Source organism: Engystomops pustulosus, chromosome 5 (genome assembly GCF_040894005.1).
Source record: "Engystomops pustulosus chromosome 5, aEngPut4.maternal, whole genome shotgun sequence".
In the NCBI taxonomy this organism is placed as follows: Eukaryota; Metazoa; Chordata; class Amphibia; order Anura; family Leptodactylidae; genus Engystomops; species Engystomops pustulosus.
In genome coordinates, this window is record NC_092415.1 from 159,941,743 (window position 1) to 159,961,589 (window position 19,847).

General features: G+C 42.1%; 1 protein-coding gene across 15 annotated transcripts in view; it reads left to right on the top strand.

Annotated features, from left to right (window-relative positions):
* Window positions 1-19,847, top strand: part of SLC4A7 (solute carrier family 4 member 7) — a 92,849-nt gene that overhangs the window by 18,259 nt on the left and 54,743 nt on the right. For 14 of the 15 annotated variants that reach the window (XM_072153590.1, XM_072153591.1, XM_072153585.1 and 11 more), the window contains exon 2: window positions 18,088-18,169. In XM_072153590.1, the coding sequence (XP_072009691.1) occupies window positions 18,088-18,169 (82 nt within the window). Of the gene's footprint in view, window positions 1-9,263; window positions 9,423-18,087; window positions 18,170-19,847 lie in introns of those variants that run through there. The other variant, XM_072153587.1, reaches the window with a different exon arrangement.

Here is a 19,847-nt window from a genome sequence, read left to right on the forward strand (position 1 = left end):
TTTTTCATTCTTGGAAAGCAACTGAAGCAGCAATTCCTGTGTTTTTGTTATGAGTTACATAAAATATGCAGAGTAGACATCTGCTTATTGACTATTTTTGTGGATTGATGTGTTTTTTTTTTTCAATTTCAGAATTTCGAATAGAAAATTCTTAATGGATGTCTGTTTTTCTGTATTCATTGACTCCCTGTAGTACAACAAATGTCCCTGTAAACTTCTGATTAGCAGCGTAAACCCGACACTAATGTACTACAGGTGATCCTCCCCGGATGCTTTACTTTAGTCCCAGGCTGTAATGGTCAGCTGTTACAGGCTGTCCCCGGGTTACATACAAGATGGGTTCTGTAGGTCTGTTCTTAAGTTGAGTTTGTATGTAAGTCGGAACCGTATACTTTATTATTGTAACCCAAGTCAAAATTTTTTTGGTCTCTGGAACAATTGGATTTTAAAAATGTTGGATTGTCATAAGAACCAGGAGTAACACTAAATCTTAATTACAGACACCTGTGATAACTGTTATAGCTGTTTATTGTAGCCTAGGACTAAAGTACAGTAAATCGCCAATATCCAGAGGTCCGTTTGTAACTAGGGGTCGTATGTAAGTCAGGTGTTCTTAAGTAGGGGACTGCCTGTATTTAGTTTTATTGATAATCCATGTTCCCATGACAGAAAAAAAATTCTGAAAAGCCAATTGTCACTGGGACCAAAAAAATGTTTTGGTCTGGAGTTACAATTATAAAATTTACCAGTTCCGACTTGCATACAAATGCAACTTAAATGCAAAACTAAAGAAGCTACTTTGTATATAACCCGGGGACTGCCTGTGTATCGTAATATGCTGCTTCTTTGTATACAAGTGCTATTCTTATTTTGAGGAAGAACTTTTTGCTTTGACATCTGTTATCAACTGAGTTGGCTTGTTTTCACATGGTTCACACTTTGGGATTCTGTTCCCTAACAACATGTGATTAAATAAGCTCCGAGAATCACTTGTTTCTTAAATTGGTGGGTTAAAAATACAGGATCCTCATTTATTTATTTTTCTGATATAATAATATTTGGACGTATGTAGGGTTTACATCTACATATGGGGTGATTGTTATTTGTTTTCTGGTTGTGTAAATGTTCCTTTATTGTAATTGTAGTGACATATATATATATTTGTCATCCCATACAGTTGAAGGAAATCTACCACCAGGATGAAGGATTGTAAACCAAGTGCACTTGTATGCAGTGTGTGCCCCCACTGGCACGATCTCCTCTTCTTTTGGCTTCTTATGCCCTTGTTTATATGGGGGGGAAGGGTTTAAAAATGATGCAAATGAGCCTGAGGGTCTGTAGGCCCCATATCTGTTAATGGAGGCCGGCTTGTAAGTGTGCTTGGTTTACAATCTTTGATGCTGGTAGATTTCCTTTAAAAAGACTTTTTTAAATATATTCTGTTGAGTTAGATTTTCACTTTGTAATATTCATATTGTTGAATATGTATGTGATTGCTGAAATCTCCCTCTGGCTGCAACTTATGCCTTTTGCTTATGGGGCTTCTTCAGATACTTGACTTTTTAATCTCCTTCGCTTGAGTTCCCATCTTTAGCATTATGTCCTTGTCACACGAGTCCTAAGAACACCCATAAAAGCTTGTGTCAGCGCTGTAAACATGAACTTCATAAAATCTCCTAAAATAACGGAGTCAGGAAGACGACCTCCTCCAAGTCTTACCAGAATGATGAAAGAGCACGGCACAGCATTAAAGGATTGTAGAAAAATGTAGCTATTTCTGTAGAAGGACAGAAAGCAGAGATCTAGAAAAAAACGTGAGGAATCGATACAAAGTATTTTGGAAAGTTGTATAACTTTTCATTATGCAAAGAATAACATTTATTTGCTAAAGTGGAAACACCCCTTTAATTATCTCTTGCCTGACAGATTTGCTGCTAAACAAAACACAGGGGCGTAACTTGAGAGGGTGTGATTGCAACTGAGGCCAAGGGGGCCCATATGATGTACCTTATCCATTTGAAAAGTGCTATAAACAATACATTATAATTGGGACATATTTTGCACTGGGGCTCGGCACTGCCTTTACATTTCGTTAGCATGGACTTTAAAACAATTAGGCTGCGGTCACATGTCCATGACGCAACCCTAGTGCACAGAGGGAGGGGCCTTGGCCCAATTGCATATGCGTTTTCAGGGAAATGCATGCAATGGGTAACAGGGCCCTGGTGCCTTGCATTTCAACAATACAAGATACCGGGGTCTGGTTACCCTTCACCTTAGTTTCCCTGGAAACACATATGCGATTCGCCTGAGGCGCGCCCCGTGCAGTAGCATTGTATTATGAACACAACACTAGCAGAACATGTGACTGCGGCCTTAAACTCTTCAGCTTTTCCAAGGCCTATTCCTCGCTATTCCGTGGATGGGAGATAATCCTCTACTTGGCTACAACCCACACCTAATGCTGGAGTATGTGTGCTACTGCTAGATTTATCCTTTATTGAATGGGGACTGATGTACATGGCTATTTTTGGCTTCATAGCAGTGAATGGAGTCGCCGCACGTGTGACTAGCTGTGCCATTTATTCAGGTGTACAAGGGATTCCTGTTGTGATTGGAGGGAGTTGGACCTCTGGAATAGCCACTGATCTAGTAGAATGTGTATAGGGAATACCTTAAAATTACTGGACTGTCCCTCTAAATTAAACTTGAAGGTAGTGCAATACCTGCTTGGATACAAGAGATGGCGCTGATGGCATTGTCTTGCCTGTGGCGGGTATAATGATATGCATAGTGCAGGGATCTGGGCATCACAATGCTGGCTGGAAAGTGGTGGTGATTGTTCTTCTATACCTTAATATGACCTCGCATCATAAATAAAATACACCGAGTGCAGGATACAAGGCTCATTCATAGATGAGATGGCAATCGTTTTGTGTTTTTGCAAAATTGTAGTGGAAGAACTGCATTTGGTTTTTGATATACTTTTTGGTTCAGTTTGTTTCATTTTAACAGTCTAAACGTCTTAATTTAAAACCTCAGGTACAATTGGTCAAGGTTAATTTTACAGCTTTCAGCTTGTGGCCGGAGCAGAAAAGTTGTATCACTCACCAAGTCTAAACTTTGGTGGTTTAACCAGGGAAGGTGTAAAATAAGATAGGAAAATAAAAAAAAAAAAAGGTTACCCCAGGTGTGCCATAACTGTGTTCCGGCACCTGTTCATTCGGTTTTCCTGGCCTTGTAAGTCCCGCTCGCAAAAATAATGGTATCTCTGAAACAGGCAAATGTCTGGTATCACAGCTCTGGTCCATGTTTCCAATGGAACAATCTGTAATGACGGACATTGACCATGTTTTTCTGGCTTATAATTTCACAACCTGCACCTGATACTGACCTGTTGACGCATTTATCCACTCTAATAAGTCAAACTTGATACCAAGTATTTAGCTCCTAACCCACCAGCGTGTCTGTATGAAGGTGGTTGGCACTATGGGTTTTGTTCCCCCATTTCTACTTTCCAAAAGGAGATTACCAGATCCTTTAAAACCAGCCAATGCCACACGTGGCGTTTTAGTATCCTTGTAAAACACTTCAGTTTTGCATATTGCTTTTTAAATGGGTTTTCGGATAGTGTCTTTTCACATTTGCGGTTTCTCCCTTGCATTTTTGTGTACATGTTTTTGTGGTGCGTTTTCATCGCACATTTCAAAGTAGTTGCGGTTTTGAAAGGCATGCGATTTCATTCACAAACAGAATTTTTACAGTTTATACAAATTCCAAGAAACAAGCAATTTCAATGCATTGAAAATCTCTACCAAAAAGCCACAAAAACACCACATGTGTGCCACCAGTTTTGGGGAGGTGTCACATGTGGGGTTTTGTACCCGTTTTCAGTCCGTTTAAAAAAAAAATGCATGCCTTTTTACGATAACACATTTGTTGTTGTCAGTGTTTAATTAAGATAATTGTGAACACCTGTCAAAAAAACGCATGTGTTTTTTAATGGACTGAAAACACATGACTAAAAACTGGTTCAAAACGCCACGTGTGACACCACGTATTTCATTGTGGAGGGGTTTGGTGTGTTATGGTCATAAGTCCTATCTGCCTGTACTGGATTGACCTCCTGGCTTTGTTACACCATGTCAGAGCTATGTTTTTCAGACATGGGCTACATTCACACTACTGTATGGGGGACGTATATACGGGCGATATACGTCCCCAATAGACGCCAATGGGCGCACGGCGCCCTACGGGAGCGGTCTGGCACAACACACGTGCAGCACCGTGCCACTCCGTACCCCGGATAAAGATAGGACATGTCCTACCTTTCTCCGTAGTACGGCGTCGTGCGCCATTACTTCCTGTGGAGAGTGGCGGGGGTGAGCTGCGCTCACCTCCTCCTCCTCTCCCCGTGCACTTCCGTTGCCCGCTACGGTACGGTACGGGCGGGCAACGGCAGTGTGAATGTAGCCTTGGACAGTAGTGTATAACATCTGATTGGCAGCGCTCCCGGGTGTTGCTCTCCCACCACTGAACTACTGTACTTATGACATATCCTATGGATACTAGGCCCTAAAAACTCCTCCTTTAATAAAGAAGCACCTGAAACTCTTCTGGTGACCTTTGGGCATGGGTGTTTGTAGAGGGGCTTGCAGTAGTATTATGGGTTATTTCGGAGAGGATCTGTTACGTTTTTTTTTTTTTTTTGCTCACATTGAGTGTATCTCTTTTTTTTGTGTGACTTGTAAGCGTATTTGCCAATGTGCTATGTGTCACCTGTCGGCTTTGATAAGAGTGGCTGTAAAGTGGACCGATTTGGGGAGTGGTTCTGATAGCTGTAACATGACAATGGTTGTGTTTGTGTGGAATATACACATTAGCAGAAGTCACGTTACGTAGCAGAAGTCATCTGTTACGTTTTTTTTTTTTTTTTGCTCACATTGAGTGTATCTCTTTTTTTGTGTGACTTGTAAGCGTATTTGCCAATGTGCTATGTGTCACCTGTCGGCTTTGATAAGAGTGGCTGTAAAGTGGACCGATTTGGGGAGTGGTTCTGATAGCTGTAACATGACAATGGTTGTGTTTGTGTGGAATATACACATTAGCAGAAGTCAAGCCTGATATGAGCTTTATGCTGTTTTTGAGCCTGAGGCTCGCTGGAGGCTTTTTTTTTTTTTCTGTTTGTCTATGACATGTGCTCTCACCTGCCACATAACATGTTAACATATTACTAGTTACTTTTGTGCATTCGGGGATGACCTTTGGACAGAGACATTTCCAAGGTCTCTTCATAGCACCTTCCAATATTGCAATAGCATTATCATAGAACTTTGCAGTTCTAGAATACTGTCAAGAATTCTGTAATCCTTAGAGAACCTGACATTTAAATGAACTCGCCCAAAATAAATGCTTAATTAAAAAATATTATTAAAAAGCATTGCCATAATCTCTAAATGACAGGGAAAACGGGACTGTGGAGTCTGAGTCAAAGTTTTGAAAATTGAGGAGTTGAGAGGTTGCTTCGAAGGTTTGGCTTAACAGCTCCTCAAGCCTGCTCACTGTGGGTCAAGTCACTGTCCTGTGAGTACTGTGTATTAAATTTCACTTGCATTGCCTGGCCTCCTTGTTCCTGATTGACAGGTTTCACTACTAGGCCATGCTGCAGTGTGGAACATTGAGAGCTCTGTTTTCATTGGACATTTCATGTCATGTGACCAGGGTGATGTCATCGAAGGTTCTTTACCCAGTTACATTTGCAAAATCTACCCCATGTATGTATCTGATCACATGAAATAACCTCATGGCTCCATGGAGGTTAGGGAGGAGTAGAAATGCATGTCTATTGTAATTTCATTTAATCAGATAAGCCACCCATGTTATACTTTCCCTATTAAAGTTTGCCATCTGCTGCAGGTCATGTGAACCCCTGGCAGCATGACTCAGGACTTCCTATGACGCCCTTTTCTCTGGTGGATTGAGGGGACTACATAGTCTGCATGCCCTCTCCATCACTTCCCACGCCCAATATATAAATATAATGCAAGGATGCCCTTTTTGTTGGCGGAAATGTAATAGTTAATACAGTTTGGCTGTTCAGACGGAACGTCCCTGCATTCTATTTCTGTATAGTGCAGGTACTCCCATCCACTCCTGTGGGATCGTCCCATCGTATGGCACATACATACAGGCTGCACACGTTAGTGTGTAACTGGCCTTAAGGAGACTTGTCTAGTGAAGTCCCAGGATATAGGACCTTCATTTACAGCGAAGTGGACATTCTTGGGAGAGGAGAGCTTGACTTCAGTACTGAATTCTCTGTTTCCATGATTATACAAACAATATTCATCTCACTTCAAACTAGATTTTCTGCATTATACCTCCACACTGGGCCATTAAAGATTCATGATCTGGAAGTTGTTGACCGGTTTGACAACATACTGGTAGTGGTCAGTTTCCGCACACAGGTTCCCTTTAACTTTACTCAAAAACAGTGTGTAGTAAACGGCCATGCATCATAGATGTTTGTAAAGATGTGTCATTGATATATATTTTTTTTTTTTTCTCTTTCCTTGCTCCAGCAGAAATGAGTAAATGACTAAGAATCTGCTGATGATACAGGAACTATTACTTCTAAATGCAGGAAGCTGAAGCTTAAATTGAAGAGGATTTGTAACAAACACTTGGCTGAACTTCCTCTCAAAATATTCTTTACTAGTTCAAACCTGGAAGCCTCTTCTATAAAACAATGGCTAGATAGGGGTCTCATTTGGGAGCTATTGGGCTAGGTACAATTTGGATGGATACACGGATCACTCTTGTCAGTCCCCCACTAAGAGAATGAACCCTCTTACTTAAGAACAGTAGACTCCTTACCCACTTGCTGTAGCATCAGAGTTGATTGTAGCAGTGATTCACAACATTGTAGTCCATGGGAGTCGTGTAAACAGATAATTGCAAATGTAGACTCAAACTAAAGGGAAGTATCTTTAAATTTACAAGATGCAATAACCATGTAGTGCCCTTTACATTTGCATGTATACATTTGTCTGCAGCTCAGAGAAACGTGTGGTTTTGCACCTGCTGCATTGCACACTCCTCCCTCTCGGCAGCCTTTCGTTCTTGCCTCTTTTTGCCAGAGAGGATGATACAGAACAGCTGGTTGCGTGTAAGTGTGCAAAACCATTTAAAGGACTGTGAGGCATGAAAGGTCACATCGCTGGGGCCTATACCTCCCCTCTGTCACCTCACAAAAGATGTAGATCCTTTTTTGCATGGTACACAGTGCCCTTACGTAGTCTGGCACTATCTAGTAGAAGCACACGAACAGGAAAAATGGTCCTGCTCACCTGCCAACTTACTCATACATTTCTACAAGGAACTGAATGCTGGAGAAATGCCACAAAGCAGAGTTGTTTCATGTCATGCATTTAAAGAAATCTACCATTTTATTTCATGCATTATGAACCAAACATAGCTTGATAATGCTGTAGCTACACTGATGCTGGCACATATCTTGTTTAATTCCTGTGCTGAGTGGTTTTGCTGAAAAAACAATTATAGCATTCAGGACCTTGGGAAAGCTGGATTGCCTTCAGCCTGCCATTAATAAACACATTAAACAAGCTTTCTGAACAGTCTAGACAGGACTAATCAACCTGAGCTGGATCACTCATATACAGCAGCTGGGGGATGGTGCAGCGATTGCTTACTTCTGCCTCTCGGGGATAACACAGCGATTACAGCATTCTCTGGTGCAGTGCATAACTTATGTAAGAGGAAAAGCACAGTGCCAGACAAAGGAGCAAGAGGGCCTCAATAGAATAATTTTATAATTTGTTTTATTTTCAGCAAAACCACTGTTCAGGGATTAAACAAGGTATGTTTCAGTGTAGCTACAGCATTCTCAAGGTAAGTTTGGTTCATAATGCATCAAATCAAATGGTAGATTTTCTTTAAGGTAGAAATGCCATTTCTCCTCTATAGACTGTGGGGAGCTCCCATGTCTTGGCTTTAGGCCTAATTCACACGTCCGTGATTCGATCAGTGAGCCGACTCTGTTGTTGCAAATGTATTTTCATCATCTTCTTCCTTTTGTAGTCTCCACGGCTAATTTGGTACATAATAACTGTTACCGATACCTGACCAATACACTACATGGTTAATTGCGGTTTGAAACCCAATTCAAGCATATAATAGGAGCTGCTCTCCAACGCCGATGTGATAAGACCTTAATGCTTACAATCAGAAAATGGCAAGTATTTTGCCAGCTAACTAGGTGTTGCTAGGTCCCTAATGTAAGCTTTTAGGTCTAAATGCTTCTATGATCAGGAGTAGCTAACTATTTTGTGTGCGTGAGGTATTTAATAACGTACTGGGCGAAAAACCTTAATTTTTAGAACAGGTGGCCCCCGATATTTTTTTTCAGGTTTCACCGGCAAAATCAAAATCTGCATCAAAACTGAATAATAATCTTTACTATGCAATGAGGTGTGTTTTTAAATGCATGCGTCCGAACGCTTGTGTCTTACATGTTACCATCCGTTTTGGCTGCTTTTAAAGCGTTTTTCTGCATTGCTGGAAGTGTAGGCAGCTGTGCAAATGGTAACAGAGCTGCTTACACTTCCAGCAATGTAGAAAAACTCTTTCAAAGCATCCAAGTGCATGGTAACTTGTAAAAAACCACATCCCCTAAATGCCTTGTATGATCTCAACCACGGGGTGCATTTTAAAACGCATACGTTTTCATGTTGCTATGCGTTTTGGCTGGAATTTACCATTGAATATTCCACAGGTATCCGCGCACGGTGCAGTTGTGTCCGTGCTCCACTGTGCATGGGTTAAAGATTGTGATGTTGGTTTTGGCCTTTATCAGTAACTTTTGTGGGACTTTTTAGAATAAATGTAGATGACCCTGTAGCCTCTCCCTGGGTTATATAAATATATATATTTTTTTTTCCTAGTCACGACAGATTCTTCTCTAAATTGGGATCAGCCCTGAATACCCCTGCTGTGCCTTTCTCATGACGCGTCTTGGCTGCTATATTTAAGCTGTGCCCTCCGTTTACAAACAGAAAGCTCCTGTAATACCCATGCACCTAATATCTCATTAGTTTCTGATGTGTGTAATAACTAAATGGTGGGCCGCCTACTTTTTTTTTTTTTTGGTGTTTGCAGAAGTTAAAAGTTGAGAGCTTGTCATGTTCCCCAAATGTTGAGGGCTGTGAGATGCAGAGTGCCTGCCCCCTGTGCGGATTGGATGGGAGCTGGAGTGTGTGACTGCACCATCACAAAGCAGTCACGTCCTCTGCCTCGCACATCGCCTCTGCCTGGATTGCATTACACTCCTGCAAGTCAAGGACATGCTCTGCACTTAGGAAACCAGCATGGAGAGGAGCCGTGCCCGCAAGGATATGATGGCTGTAAGTGTGACACGGCTGCCCCTATAGCGGAGCTCTTATTTGGAAAGGCTGTGGTATGGCAGCAGGCAGTGATCTTTCTGGCTGCGTAATCCTGTGTCTGTGCGCACGTTTCATGGCTTTTCTGTTCTACATTATTCATTCTTGTCTGACACTTGAATACTGGTGGATACATGTGGGGGATTTGCATCCTTTAAGCACTGTGTGATCTCCTCGTATGGTTTTGTTTTTTTTCCCCATCTCTACGTTATGTCACAAAACAAAGGATAGAGATATATAATATATATACTGTATATCTATATCTTGTCTTGTTTACGATTACTATACAAACGGCAAAGTATAGAATACACGGACAGCAGCGTCATGTAAATGTGCTGCAGAATGACACTGATCGGCTTTAGGTTTAAGCTAAGCTGATTTCATGCCTGAAGGTAATCAGTTTACAGCCAAATGTCTGCCTTTGTGGGCACCGTGTGCCTCTGACCTCCCCCATTTGAGGCTTTTTATGTGAATCTTCCGCATACAATACAGTTGTGCAAGAGCACGAGAAATTGCTAGCGATGAGAGCAAATCCACATGTTGGGCTGCAGTCGCAGATCTCCTCCCCTCAGTCTAGGCTGCTTGGAAAAGTTTGGTATGTGTGTCATGTCCGTAGTTCTCAGTGAATGCAGCCGAGCTATTGTTCCCCTGGTGGAGGCAATCCTATACCTGTATACCTAAGGCAGTACAAATACTCACTTTATAGATTATGTATGGGGTGAAAAGTTGTTTTGGCTTTCTAAGACCATTCTGAAAATCTGCCTGTCATAAAATAAATGGAATTATTCTTTAAGAATTCTTTTACTTAACCCTTTTTTTGACTATCAATTTTATTTAATTGGGTGGGAGGGTGGAACCTCCTTAGGTAAGCAGAGTAACAGACACTGCAGTTGGAAGCCAGTGATCAGGAGCAGTAACCAAGCTCTGCCACTATGCAGAGAAGGGAGCTAGTAGCCCACAGCGTTCCTGCACAGGGAGCCTTGGGGCTGATGCACACAACACTGGGCATGTGCTGTCAGTTTTTTTGCATGGCTCTTGATTGGTTAGTGGACCATGTGACCAATCTGTAAAAAGTAGAGAATATCCTATTTTTCAGGTATTAATCATAGACTCGTCACTAGAGATGAGAAAACCCATAGTTTCAGTTCGAGTTAGCCGCATGAACAAGACGTATTGCCAGATTGCCGGCTTAACAGCCAATCTGGAAAAATGATGCTAGCCGTGGACAATCGTGTAGCAAGGCAATTTGCTGTATTGGCTGCACAGCACTCAATATATTCATACATTTCCTAAGGTGAATAACAGAGGAACAGCCCGAGAGAGTTTAAAGGGAACCTGTCATCAGAAATTGGCCTACTAAACTATTACCAGCATGGTGTCAACCAGCTTAACAGCTTCTCAATCCTGTTTCTTTTGTGGCGAAGCTTGGTCGCCTCATCTTGAAAATCCGCTTCGAAATCAGGTGTAAATTGGTTGTATAAAGTCAGTGAGGCGGAGAGTTTAAGCATAAGTCAAGCTCTCTCCACTTTTGGGAACACCTTGTGAACTACCCTGGGATTGACATCATGAGTGGACTTAAGAAGATCTGATCAATGATTTCCCTGGATGCAGAACTATCACTGACAGTGAAGGGGGCGTTCAGAGGCAGGGAGAGCTTGACTTCAGTGTTAAACTCTCCACCTCCTTGGCTTCCTAAAACCAATTTATACCTTACTTCAAAGTTGATTTTCTGGATGATACCACTCCAGACCATTAAATAAACATGATCTAGAAGCTGCTCAGCTGATTGATAGCATACAGGTAGTGGTTTACTAGGACAATTTCTGATGACCGGTTGCTTTAATATGCAATAAGTGGTCTTCATGTCTGTGTTTTTATTTTTTTTATTTTTTCTTTTGTCTTTTTAAGTCTGTTCATCCTGTGTACAGAACATTAGCGGACACCCCTCCTGTAAATGGTGACATGACAGGAGTTACCCTGTTATATACACGCCTCTCTGACATCTGTGTTTATTTTCCTTCCTCCTTTTCAGTCTATAAAACGGTGACTGTTACATTTCTAGCATAGACAGCCTTGTGTCCTACTGGTAAGGATTAGAGGCTCATCCAGAGCTTGGCTCGCACATGGCTGTAGGTGTAAAGCTTCTGCATGAAAGAGCTGCCTGTGTTCTTCACTTTTACCCTTCATGACATGTTTGTTGGGGCTGGTAGAATTACATGATGCACGGGGAGATGGATATTTACAGTGTTTTACCCCATTTTATTGAAACTTTTCCTCTCCCTTTATATTTATCTGATGTGAAACTTTACCTTGTCAATCACTGTCAATTGTAGTAACAGCCAAGACACTACTTGTTCCGAAAAAATGAAAGGCATAGGGGGTGATTGGATTTGCATTGCTTTACTCAGTTATAATATATTAGTCAAAAATCAATTCTTCATACATCGTGTAACACTTTCTGTTCACCGTTCTGAAACCTTGACAGAATTGTGGGCATTGTGTTTGTTATTTTTATGATCCCAGTACTGCAATGCAATGGCTTAAAGGAGTTGTCCACTTTCAACAAATGACTGATAATGTTTGTGCAATGAAAAGTTATATACATTTCCAATATACCTTCTGTATTAATTACTCACTGTTTTTGGGACATTGACTTCCTGGGGATATACGCCTGTCTGTGGCCATGTGATGTCACACCGGTGCACGGCTCTGACTACACATCACATGACCACACGCCGTTTTCTAGCCACAGGAAGTAAACAACAAAGCAGAGGATTGTAAAGGAACTGCAATGCTACTTTTTACTATTTCAAATAACAGGAACCACTAAAAATCCATTCATGTCAAAGGACTTTTTATCTGATCCTTTTGATATGGTTTTAGTGATGGGAGATGATGACATGGGTATAAACCCACATGGTAACAGAACCTGATCTGCAGTCCTCACTTCACTGCTGGGTAGAGATTTGGTTGCCATCACTTGCTGTTCTCCCTCCCCTCTCAATAGACGTCCAGGGAGGTGTAATCAGACATCTTGTCATGAGCTTAGTAACATAAACTTCAGCAAGGAGGGATGATAAGAGGCAATTTCCTCTGATAAGATATTTCACAGGGTTTCTTCTATTCACTTGAACTATTCCGTTATGCAGAGTTACTGACCATTTAAGTAGACTTTAACACTGGGGGTCAGTTTAGGGTCGGAATCTGACCTGCTAATATGCGTTGCATCATAATTAAGAGTTTTCCTATAACTAGATTTTTACCCATTCCTTATGATCTGATGGGTGATCCATGCCTGGTTGATGTAGGCATCGCCATCAAGAGCCCCTCCCCTGTTCCTCGTTACTGCTAAATTTATTAGACCTATAGAAAATGAACCGGAAAGTACAGAGCACTACCTTCCGTACCAGGGATCGTTTGGGTCCCAACATTGATCATATGTCCTGTACATAGTTAAAAAGCTCACAAAGCTGGAAACCCCCTGGTAAATGGTGATCACTTCTGTAATACAAGAACCACCTGAAATCCATCCCATTGGCAGGAGATGAGACTGGCGTCACCCCTGTGTTTCTGTCTTCATGCCACGACCTCTTGTGTCACCAGCACATACTGATGCAATTGTGTTGTTTTATTATTACATTTGGATGAGGCTTGAAATATTATTATGTGCCAGTTATGAATGGTCTTCTCTAGGTTGTGAGATACTTTGTGATTGCCAGTGGTTTATTCCTGGATCGTGTTCTGCGTTCCATTTAGTTAACTGCTATCTAATGTAACATCCATATTTACGGGGGCAGGCCTGTCTGTAACACTATCCAAATAGACATGCAGCTCCCACGTGAATGCACAAAACTAGGCTCAGAGGTTACCTTTTATCCGGGCACAGGTAGAGAATCTACAAGAATTTGTAGTCTTTACATTGTATAATGTTGTAAAATGGGATTGAAACCTAAATATTGTGGTTGTTAGAAAACCTGAGCAGCTGATGTTCCTGTTTAATTTTTATTGCTGTCACATCTATGTCCTTGGGCTGCGTCTCTTCTCTAAAGTAAACTGTACAAACTAAAGTGATACATACACTAGTAATATACACTCTCCATCCACTTTATTAGGTACACCATGCTAGTAACGGGTTGGACCCTCTTTTGCCTTCAGAACTGCCTCAATTCTTCGTGGCATAGATTCAACAAGGGGCTGGAAGCATTCCTCAGATTTTGGTCCATATTGACATGATGGCATCACACAGTTGCCGCAGATTTGTCGGCTGCACATCCATGATGCGAATCTCCTGTTCCACCACATCCCAAAGATGCTCTATTGGATTGAGATCTGGTGACTGTGGAGGCCATTTGAGTACAGTGAACTCATTGTCATGTTCAAGAAACCAGTCTGAGATGATTCCAGATTTATGACATGGCGCATTATCCTGCTGAAAGTAGCCATCAGATGTTGGGTACATTGTGGTCATAAAGGGATGGACATGGTCAGCAACAATACTCAGGTAGGCTGTGGCGTTGCAACGATGCTCAATTGGTACCAAGGGGCCCAAAGAGTGCCAAGAAAATATTCCTCACACCATGACACCACCACCACCAGCCTGAACCATTGATACAAGGCAGGATGGATCCATGCTTTCATGTTGTTGACGCCAAATTCTGACCCTACCATCCGAATGTCGCAGCAGAAATCGAGACTCATCAGACCAGGCAACGTTTTTCCAATCTTCTACTGTCCAATTACGATGAGCTTGTGTAAATTGTAGCCTCAGTTTCCCGTTCTTGGCTGAAAGGAGTGGCACCAGGTGTGGTCGTCTGCTGCTCTAGCCCATCTGCCTCAAAGTTCGACGTACTGTGCGTTCAGAGATGCTCGTCTACCTACCTTGGTTGTAACGGGTGGCGATTTGAGTCACTGTTGCCTTTCTATCAGCTCGAACCAGTCTGCCCATTCTCCTCTGGCATCAACAAGGCATTTCCGCTCACAGAACTGCCGCTCACTGGATGTTTTTTCTTTTTCAGACCATTCTCTGTAAACCCTAGAGATGGTTGTGCATGAAAATCCCAGTAGATCAGCAGTTTCTGAAATACTCAGACCAGCCCTTCTGGCACCAACGACCATGCCACGTTCAAAGGCACTCAAATCACCCTTCTTCCCCATACTGATGCTCGGTTTGAACTGCAGGAGATTGTCTTGACCATGTCTACATGCCTAAATGCATGTAGTTGCCGCCATGTGATTGGCTGATTATAAATTAAGTGTTAATGAGCAGTTGGACAGGTGTACCTAATAAAGTGGCCAGTGAGTGTATGTCACTTTCACAAGTTGCTTCAACGAAGTTCAAAACAAAATTTAAATGCAAAGGATTGGGACAAACCCCTCCCCTTTTGCAGTTGAATTACGTTTTGAAACGCAACGTGTGATTGCAGCCTGAGGCCTTACTCGCACATGGCGTTTTAACACATTGTAAACTTCATAGGTATAAGTTTACAATGTATAACATTCTATTTACATTGTGTTAACATTGTGTTTACATATAATGTTAACACTAAGTTAGCACCACTCGAATGCTTCTTGAGGGTGCAGCTTTATGGAGTTTTTTAAAACTTTTTGGGTTTGATAATTTGTGCAGGTATTGTGTTTGATGCCCTTTTATCAGTGCAGAGGGTGCCAGATTCACGAAGAACGGGCGCCCGAAATCCTGAATCTGTCGCACCCTGCACTATACTCAGGCAAACTGCACATAGAACGCACTGTTGGTAGCAAGTGCTCAGTTGCAAGTTCACACTGATTTTCGGTTGTAAAAGTTTCTGCAAGAAATCACTTATTATAAAATACCTTAAAGGTAACCTGTTATTTAGAATAGCTAATAGGGGGTTGTCCTGAACTCCACTGTAAAAACAAAAAAAAATTATTGCATCGTTAACTTTTAATATTTTAAAGTTTGTGGACCTCTGGTCTCCAATAGAAGTAATTTTGGTATGCAAAAAAACTGGGTGGCACAGCGATGGCATTTGTTTGCAGTCTGTTGCGTTTTTTTTTTCCCCCCTCCCTTTCCTGTGACTCTGTGGAATTGGGTGTTTTTGCCATCTAGTTTTGCAGACAGTCTGTTATTTTTGTGGATGTGAAAACAAATGCTGGACACATCGGATCTGGACACAATATTGACACAAAATGGACTGAAAATTAGATGGTTTTTTTGTGGACACGCCTGTGAGATTGAGCCCTTAATGGGGTTTAAAGAATAAAGGCAGAATGACATTATAATTTTTAGAGAATGAAATTCAACTATGACCAGGAAAGTAAAGTGATTGTTGCACAATAAGGTTTTAAGAATTCAAACCGAAAGTTAACAATGCATTCCCTTTAACCACCCCAGTTCCTCTCTGACTGGAACCCATAAAAAATAAATAATAAAAGTTTTCTACTTGCCCTGCTCTTGCTGTCTAGGGTGCAATCGGACTTCATTGCCGATACGTTGGACCTTGATGCCAAAATTTTGGTGTGCCAGTAAACTTTTGAAAAGGCATACAAATGCATGATAAAGGTGGCACACAGCCTGCTATACAGTAAATCTGCATTATTGTGTGTGTGTGGTTTGTTTTGCCATTTTTGGAAAATATAAACTCTTAGATTACGGTTTTTACCACAATCCTTAAAGAGGACCTGTCGCCCAAAATTTCGCAAAGCGGTCCGACGTATTCATGAGGGGGCGGGGGTGGGGCGTGATTAGGGGCGGTGACTGCCGCATGACGCACGGCAGTCACTGCTGGCCTATGGAGCGAGCGGGGAGGTCCGGGGAAGATCCAGCGTCTCAGACTGCCCCCTCATGAATACATTGGACAGCTTTGCGAGTGGTCCGACTATTACATTGTACCCCGCCACAGTGTTAGATGGAGTTACCGGAGGTTTCCAGTAAAGCTTTCCTTCTAACACCACAGCGTTTGTTCAAGCACTAGAGTAAGCAGCTCCTAGTGCCGAAATTTTGGGTGACAGGGATGTCCTCTTTAAAGGACATCTACCACCAGGATGAAAGACTGTATGCAAAGGAGCCTGATGGGCTCCAGGCTCCATTAATACCTATGGAGCCTGGAGCCCCTCAGGCTCATTTGCATACAGCCCTTCATCCTGGTGGTAGATCTACTTGCAAATAATCCTCACAATGCTCTATTGAGGAGTTTTCTTAGCTGTGTAATGATGTGACTGGCCATGGTATAAGCTGGTGAGGAAGCTGTCCTCCATGGAAAACGCCTGAGGCGGATATGTCTGCCAGTCACACAACATTAGCTCAGGATGAGGAAGTAGCTGCTGTGGGAAAGAGCTGAGAGATAGCTGTTTGGTTTGTAGTCATATGCTGGACATATTGCTGTCTGCATATGAAGTAGCTGATATTTCTTTATACGCCTATTTGGATTTGGCAATAGTAGCCGCTTCTCATAGGACAGACCAGGGGAATGTGAAAGATGATGTGGCGGCTTAAACATGTTGTGATTGTACGTGTCACCCATGGTATTTTACTCTTCACCACTGAATCAACACCTGCAAAGAGTTTGTATGACCTTTTTGTGTTTGTGTGGGTTTCCTCCAGGACCTCCGGTTTCCTCCCACACTCCAAAACCTACTGGTAGGTTGACTAGATTGTGAGCCCCATTGGGGACAGGGGCTGATTTGGCAAGCTTTGTGCAGCGCTACGTAATATGTGTGCGCTATATAAATACAGAATTATTATTAAACATGCAAGTAATAATCTCTGGATATCCTTGGCCTCAGTGAAATGGACAGTTTGGCTCTAGAATTGGGTGAAACTGTGCGTGAATGGATTTTGCTGGGTTGTTAAGCTTTTAATAAATGTTATGGCTGCTGTGTTACTGAAATTGCAGGTGCCATAATAATGTAACTTCACATTTGTTTTTCGCCTGAGAGCACAACGCAGTCATGTAGATCTGTAGCACATGGCCACATTCACTACAATGGGCAATGTGGTCACCCGTTTACATGGCTGTATTGCCCACCGTACCGTGAGGCAAGCGTAAAAAATGTAGAGCATGTCCTATATTCTTTAGTATTTTCGTTCCGTACCCCCCATAGAAGTCTATGGGAATGTTAAAAATCTATTTCTCATAGTTGTGCACCACATGTTTCCGTATGGGTGTAGTATCCAGTGATTTTGTGGTCTAGCAAGCAAGTAACATCATTTACCAACTTACCGTATTTTATACTGATACTTAACGGTGACATATGTGCACATACGGTTAAATGTGTATAACGCACTTAAATACATGACTGAAAAAACCATGCGTCCGGGTGAAAGGGGCCTTACTCCGTGTAGCCGAGTTGATATTTGTGAGCCCTTCATACCATGCTGCTAGTGGTTACACCTTGACATCTTGTACATCTTGTTTATTTCTTTCCTCTCCTCCCATCTGCTGAACTGGGTCACAGATCTTCATTTTGTTCCCTGTATCAGTAGGGATTATGTTTCACATGCAGGGCAGCTGTACCAATATATGTGTAATAACAAGTTCTAGAACTTGGGCTTCCTTTAGTTTTCATTTAATATAATCTGTTCCTCCTTATTATATTAAAGACTAATATATTATAGAAATTATATTTCTATATATTTTTTCTTTTTAAGGGTCATGATGAAGAGGCAGTGATTGATTTGGGGAAAACCAGCTCTACGGTCAACACAAACTATGAGAAAGAAGAACTGGAAAGTAAGTCCCTGTTCCATGTGTGTGATACCGCAGCCGTGTGAGAACATGAGCACCGTCCCTTTAAAGCTGCTTACCAACAAGTGTAATATGAATTGTCCTCTGTCCTGATGCCATACCCTTGGATGTGTGCTCTCTCTTTTCTCCAGCTCTGGAATTAGTAGCTTAAGATCGGTTATGAGACTAGCTCTGTATGTGATTTGTGGCCAATATTGCCCAATCTATTAAAGTTCAGGCTGATTATTATTATTTTATGTTGATGGTTCAGCTTTGCACCATTTCCTTCATTCATGCTTCATATATGCAGTATTTGTTGGCCTAGAATGGGTCATCTATATCAGACTGGATGGGGTCCCAACTCTTGGTGCATCACTGACCAGCTGTTTGAAGGACCATAGTGCCATCCATTTATTGGTGTGTGCGCCAGCCGCTACACATTGGGGCACATTTACTTACATTCCCATGCGAGTTCACTGAAAGTGCATTCACTAAGATTGTGCGCCCAATATCCTGCATGGGTCCCTTCCTCACTCAGGCCCGCCGTTCACCATCTTTTTAGTGGTGCATGTAAGTGCATTGTCTTGCAACACAATTTAAATCCCACACCCAGTCCAAATCGGTTGCGTCGTCTGACGGCACGCCCCCCAAATTGCGTTGCATGAAAGCCAGCGCAGCTGCGCCAAAAACAGCGCAGACACCTGTTAAATACCTGTCCAGGCTGTGCAATCCACGAAAAAGACGAACAGTCCAACAAAAGTGCGATCTGCGACCCTTGGTAAATGAGCCCCATTGTTGAGTCTTCATTGGAATTGGATGGAAATCTACCATCAAAATTCAATAATGTTAAACCAGGGACACTTGCTCATAGATCCAGGCACTATGACTGTGGTAATCTCATTTTTGTTTTCGATGGTCTTTTCCTTTTAAAAGCGACTTTTAAAATTATGCTAATGAGTCAGAGGGTGAGACTGTGTAACAGTCTGTGAAGCCAAACTGGCTAAAGTAGCCCTTAGGATCATTAGCATTATTGTAAAAGTTTGATTTTAGAAGGCAGGAGGCTATAGATAACAAATATAAGTATTGCCACAGTCGCGGTGCCTGGATCTATGGATAGGAGTCCCTGGTTTATCATGCTTGATTTTGATGGTAGTTGCCTTTAAAACATTTCCTGCAGTTGCCTCTGTAGTCCATCAGGGTCCCAGCTTTACGTCCAGCTGTAGGATGGCCTCTAGATTTTGACCGGCTGGCTGCCTGCAGGTTTTCCTTGTGTGTTTTTTTTTGTTTTTTTTTCTCCCCTACTTTGCAGATGAAGCACTTTTTTTAGTGAGAGCATATTGGTAAATTATAAATACAAAAGGGCCCAAAGTCCGGAGTTCGGAAGGTGTCTGGTGCCGGCGCTCGTGGATGAACTGCTCCGCAAATGGAAGTTACTTGAAATCGTGTTTTTATTATTATTAATAAAAACACGATTTCAAGTAACTTCCATTTGCGGAGCAGTTCATCCACGAGCGCCGGCACCAGACACCTTCCGAACTCCGGACTTTGGGCCCTTTTGTATGCATTATCACAGCGTCCTCTGATCCTTTGGAGCAGACGACCGTGAGGAAGGAGGAACCGGCAAGCTACATAGGACAACTCTGCATATAAGCGCTAACCCTAGCGCCACAAGGTGAGCGCATGA